The 6465-nt window shown below is 36.9% G+C and overlaps 1 protein-coding gene across 1 annotated transcript in view; it reads left to right on the top strand.

Annotated features, from left to right (window-relative positions):
* The window catches only part of CNTLN (centlein), a 427627-nt gene that overhangs the window by 138543 nt on the left and 282619 nt on the right, over window positions 1-6465 (top strand). The window contains exon 6 of the mRNA XM_044677223.1: window positions 2829-3065. Coding sequence (XP_044533158.1) covers window positions 2829-3065 — 237 coding nt within the window. The remainder of the gene's footprint in view (window positions 1-2828; window positions 3066-6465) is intronic.

Below are 6465 nucleotides of genomic sequence, written 5' to 3'. Positions count from 1 at the left end.
ATATATATATATATATATATATATATATATCAGGATGTTTCACTGTTTCCTCAAAATTAGCTTATCCAATTCATTAGTTTCTAATAATCTTCCCTAATGTCTCACCACACTCCCCCATCAACACTTTTTTGACCTCTATATTTCTGTCAATGATATGAACATTTTTTAGGCATCATCTGTGCATGAATCTTTAGTGCTGTTACCTTTAATTCTTCCATTTCTATCACTTTGGCAGCAATATGTAGGATAGATTAGAACAGGGAGAAACTTGAAGCAGAGAGACCAATTAGAAGGCTATTGTAATAACCCTATTAGGAGATGATAAAGGTCTAAACTTGGTAGCTGTGTGAGTTTAGAAATTTCAGATTAGGAGATGTGGAAGAGTTAGAGAGATTTGGCAACCGATTGGATATATGAGGTTGTGAAAAGTCGAGCTGGAGATAATGCAAAAGTTATAAATGTAGGAGACCTGACTAATGGTATTGCTATTGACAGAAAAAAGGTAACTTTGAAAATAGGGTGGATTTAGGTTAAAAGAAAATGAATTATGTTTGAACATTTTTAGTTTAAGATGTATTTGGGATATGCTGTTTAAAATGTCCAATAAGCTGTTGTTGATATAAATCTGAAGCTCGGGGGAGAGACTAGGATTGGATATGTAGCTTTGCATGCCTTCTTAATAAAGATGATACTTAAACAATCATGGATATGAATGAGATCAAGAGAGGTACTGTAGAATGAGAGAATATAGGACAGAACTTTGAGGATCAGATCACCCACAGTTAGGCCATGGAATCAGCAAAAGAGATTGAGAAATAATTGGTTAAAAATATCATAGGGGAACTGAAAGAGTTTATGAAAATGCAGAGAGGAGACAGTATCAAGGAGCATTGTTGAAACAAGTAGATTAAAAGGGATGAGGACTGAAAAAAATAGGGTTGGCAATTATGTGATCATTGATAATATTGGAGAGAGCAGTTTCAGTTGAATTATGAAGTTAGAAGTCAGACAGCAGAGGAATGAGGAGAGTTTGAAAGGAAAGAAAGTGGAGGCAAGCAAGTGAAGACATTTTCCTTTGAGTTTTACTGAGAAAGAGAAGAGAAAATAAGATGTTAGAGAGCAATAAATGAGAGTCTAGTGAAGTTTTTTTAAAGGGTGGAGGGAGCTAGGCGTAATTGAAGAGAGAAAGGCAAAGAATTTGATAGGGAGAAGCTATCTGTTCTAACTTCTACTTTAAATACGAATCTCTTTTGTAACCACTGTAAAAATATTAACATTTAGTCTGTGTTTGAATTCTACCCTGATGGAACTCAGGTTTCCACAGAAACATATATGACAATCATTAATAAACATTTTGTCCTAACTAGCAGCTATATGGTGGTTAAAACTTTAGGATTGTATTTAGAAAGATCTGATTTTAACTCTAGCTTGAGACAGTCATCAAACTTTGACTCTTGGTAAGTCACTTTACCTCTGTCTTCCTTCAGATTCCTCATATGTAAAATAGGGATAATAATAACACATACTTCCCAGAATTATTATGAGGATAACATGATATGATATATAAAGTTTTACAAACCCTAAAATAATAAATAATATTATTATAGTGTAGGGAAAATCTATCATACTTAATGCAATCCAAACTTTGTCTCATTATAAACTTTAATCACTCAGTGTGACTGACTAGATGGGGTGACAGAATGAATTCATAAAACATAAACTAGTCTTAAAACTAGAGTGAGAGATGGAGAGAAGATTTGAAAAACATTGAACAAATATTTACTTCTACAGTGTCCTGTTGTGTAGATAAATTGTCTTGGTTTTAAACCATGCTTTGGATTTTCTACTTTTTGTACTATCGAAAATCATAGCTCAAACACTGGTCAATACATTTATGTGGCAAACCATATCCAGTGATGCCTGAATTAAAATAAAATGCATTAGATTATGGGATGATGGCAGTATTAGAATCTAGATAGTGTAGGTTCTTAAAAATACTCCCAGACAAGCTCTAAAAATGTCATTCATTTCAGTCATGTCTAACTCTTCATGTCCTCATTTGGGGTTTTGCTGGCAAAGATACTGGAATGGTTTGCCATTTCCTTATCCAATCCATTTTACAGATGAGGAAATGAAGGCAAACAGCGTGAAGTGACTTGCTCAGTGGTAAAACAGCTGGTAAGAATTTGAGGCCAGATTTGAACCCTGGAAGATGAGTCTTCCTGACTCCAGATCTGACACTATCTGCTATGTCACCTCTCTGTATGTTTTAGAAAGTTAAGGCCATTAAGAGGTTAAGTGACTTGCCAGGGATTTGAGCAGTTAATATGTAGTAGAAGCTTGAGTTTTGGAATCAGGATATAACCAAGGCAAAGTGCCATTGCGCCCCAATTCAGCAAGTTTGGTGTTGAGCTTGTGAGCTAAGACAATAGTTAAGGGCATGCACTCTTCAGTTTCATCAGTAGCATAACCGAACATCAATCCCTGGTCTCCTGCACCAATATCTTCTTTATTGCAATCCAGATGAACTCCCTGAGCAATGTCTGGTGACTGCTGCTCCAAGGCTACCAGAACATTGCAAGTCTTGTAATCATACCCTTTAGAAGAATCATCATAGCCCACATGCTTAATTGTTTCTCGAACCACTTTCTGATAGTCAACAGCAGCCCTGGATGTGATATCACCAGCAAGAAGAATCATTCCAGTCTTAGTAACTGTTTCACAAGCGACCTTGGCATCAGGATCCTGCTGAAGGTGGGCATCAAGGACTGCATCACTAATCTTATCACAAATTTTATCGGGATGCCCTTCACCCACAGACTCTGAAGTGAAGAGGAAGGTGCCCTCCTCAATGAAGGTCTCGTTGAAGCTGTTGAGCTGCCTGTTCATAGTGGTGGTGGGGACACAGGTGCTAGGAAATGGGAGACGGAGAAGATGGCAGTGGGTGCGCGGAGGGAGGCGAGGACACGAGCAAGAGACCGAGCGAGCATGAGCCTCAAGACCCGGACAAGGAGATCCTCTCCGTGGCGCAGGCGGAACGACCTTAATGAATTGTCTTATGTGGGGTAAGGCTTCAGCAATTTGATCTCTGGTACCCTAGAAAATTTTCTCAATTTTCAGTCAGTCTATCCAGAAAAATACTTGGATGTTCATCTTCAGCTTGCCTCAACTTTTCAAATTTATTACAAGCATTAGGGCATTTAGCATGGGTTTTTACAGCCTCTAGAAGATCTGCCCTACATTTTAATAGCCTCCTCATATTTGCTGGCACAGTAAGATAAATGGCTTCATGTTCCCTAGGCCATGGTTTCTTCTGGTTTCTTCCAGGAATTAAGCCTTCTCTGATGGTGTATAAAATTCATCCATAATAAATTCAACATCCATATATGATGGATTAAATAAATTGAAGGTCCTTTTTAATTCTTTTACTGACTTGTGAGGTGAGAGGAAATACTTGGGGAATCTCCTTCTCAAAACCTCTAAATCTTGTGCTGTAAATGCCTCTGTAAGTCTTCATTTTGACTAATTCACCATCAGGCCTAAATTGGGTTTGATGTATGATAGGGTACAGAGCCACTCTGGTAGGGCCTACTGTTCCTGCCTCAGTTTGAGTAGTTTCCTGTTTATCAAATTCGGTTTGGGAAGAGCTATCTGTGATTTGAGTCTTGTTGTTTTCATTTGCTTTTGGTTTGTAAGCCTGTTCTGTTATCTCTAATTCCATTATGGTGTGGGCATCTAGAGCTTGACCCTTATCTTATTTTGTTGTTTATTTCTATCATAAGCCTCAATTATTCTTTCATCACAGCAAATAAATCCTCATTTGTTTCTTTCTTTGACCCAAACAGTAATTGTATTGTCTTTTTTAAGAGCCCAGATCTCTTGAATTGCAGTTATAAACATGGCTACTATTGCTGGTAGATATGATAGGAAATCAGCTGTGGTAAAAGTTAGATACTTATAGGCATCACATAGTGTGAGCAGTTTGATAAAATATTCTGGAATAATGTAAAACCATAATCTGAAAATCCCCTGTGTGAAGGAGTACACAAATAGGGATAGTGTTGAGACAATAAATGTAGCTCTTGCAGACCCATTGTTCCTATTCCTCTTTTTTCAGGTTCTTTTCCTTTATGGCTATGCCAAAAACTGTTAAAAGAAAATGGTGGATAGAATATCACTATCTTGATCTGGATCTTCTGAGAATTGATTGTATATATGGATCTTAGAGATAGTATGGATGGAGGAGGGATTGTATGCCCAGGCCTAAGCTGGTTATAGTTGGTGAGGGAGAAAGCACATTTTCCTCTCACAATTGCTGTTAGAACAATCTATACTTCTTCCTGACAGGCTTGATTGACTAAGCCTGTAAGTTGTCCCTTTCTAACAGTTTACCGAGTCAGGGACCCCTTGAAAGGCTGTGTGGATGGTTAGCCTCTCTAGGTCCCAACCTGAGGTTGGATTAGTTGTTGATAAGGGCTGTTGGTTGGCTATTAGAAACGGTATAATCTGACTGCATATTGATCTCCCCTTCCCAAGGGCTTTGGTATAATAACCACCCAGGAAAGGTACTAGTTGGTAAAACACTATATTGAATCTATTGATGGAGTAAGGATAACAAGGTAACAGGATTGAGGATTTAGGAACCTTATTGCTAATTGATTGGCTATTAATCTAGGTTGTTGATCAAGGTCTGGAGATTGCTAGGCTTGTAGAAACTGGAGGTTCTTCACCCTCTCTCTAACTCTAACCTGACTTGGCCACCGCCAAGCCAGAGATTCAGGAAGGCAATTCGATGTTGATTGATGAATCAGTAAACTCTCAGCTCTGCTAACAATGATGTCGATTGATCACTAGCTCTCTCAGTAGGATAACAGGTCACAGGTTTCAGGCCTACCCTTTTGCCTTTCACCTCCCACCTTCCCAAGTCCCTTCTCCAATTTGAGCCAGCTTGCCTTATCACTTGGGATAGTTATAGGGCTGGGGCCAATTACTTTTTGCCCTTGGCTCATGGCACCTGGGAACATTCCAAAGTTCTCAACTGCCAGTCCTGTCATTCAAAGTGGCGTCTATCCTGTCCCAGATAATGATTTTAACACATTTCATGAGTATATTTTTATTATAATATCTATCTTTTTCTTTTTCATAAAGGTAATTCTTTCTAGAACTATAGAAAATATTTGTTCTTCCTCCTCCTCCTCTGATTTACTAGGTTATATTTTACTTGCTATCACCTTTGAATACATATTTTATTACTTTTAGAGCAAGGAGATACTTCTCAAGGAGCCTAGGTCTATTCTTTCTGAGAAAAGATTCATATATATTACTATGAATTCAGTGATTCCCTTTCCTTTTCTTCTAAGTGTCATATTCTTTATTTAACTCCCTAACATCCTCTTACAGGTCAAGATCACTTTTTTACATTTTTCCCCCCTGTGTTTAAACTTAACTTTCAAAAAAGCAATCAATTACTTTTTTCCCATCAGCCTTATAAAAAAAAAGAATACTACCCCAATTAAAACCAAACCTTCTGGAACTCTTTAATAATTATTATGACAAATAAAATTTCCTATAGATTTTAATATATCTTTTGGGAAATGAGAGATTGCAGTTGAAACTAGTATACGTTGTAGTGTTGAGCCATGTCTAATGTTTCATCTACTCTAGAACAGTTTAGGCCAAATCTGACACAAAAGATTGATTTCTCAAAATTCTAAAGTCTCATTGTCTCACAACCTGTATATCTATGTACGTTGAATGAGTTAGGCTTTCTACTATGCCATGCTATTTTAGTACCAAGTTACTTGTTGATACAAAGAAACATATTTTGGAAAACTATTTTCTAAGTGATATTATGTAGTTATAGTAGCTAAAATTAATTAATCAGTAAGCATTTAAGTGTTTGTTACATATCAGATTATAACTTGGTCCCCTCTTTTCATTTCAGTTTCTTATACCTTACTTACCCCTACATATTCTATAATACAGTAACACTATCCTCTTTCATGTTCCTCCTCAAGACACTTCATCTCTTGACTCTGTGCACTGGTTGTCCTCCATTGCTAGAATTCTCCTTGTCTTACTTTATCTCTGTCTCTTGGCTTCATTTTAATCCTAACTAAAGTCCTATCTAAATGCTAATGCCTACCATTTTTTGACTATGTATTCCATTCTTTATGCTTTGTTTCATACATAGTTGTACATAGTCCATGCTTTCTCCCTATTATATGAGAACACCTTGAAAGCAAGAACTTTTTTCTGCTTTTCTTTGTAATATCAGGCACTTAAAATATTTAATGAGTCATTTACTACTAGGTGCTGAGAATAAAAAGAAAAACATCAGTTAATCAGTCAACAAGAATTTATGAATAATTTGAAATGTGATAGATACTTTTCTAAGTGAAAGAGATAGAAAGAAAAATGTGAAACAGGCCTAAATTGGGTTTGATGTATGATAGGGTACAGAGC

The sequence above is a fragment of the Gracilinanus agilis genome, chromosome 1 (assembly GCF_016433145.1).
Source record: "Gracilinanus agilis isolate LMUSP501 chromosome 1, AgileGrace, whole genome shotgun sequence".
NCBI lineage: Eukaryota > Metazoa > Chordata > Mammalia > Didelphimorphia > Didelphidae > Gracilinanus > Gracilinanus agilis.
This window is presented reverse-complemented; position numbering and strand designations above follow the sequence as displayed.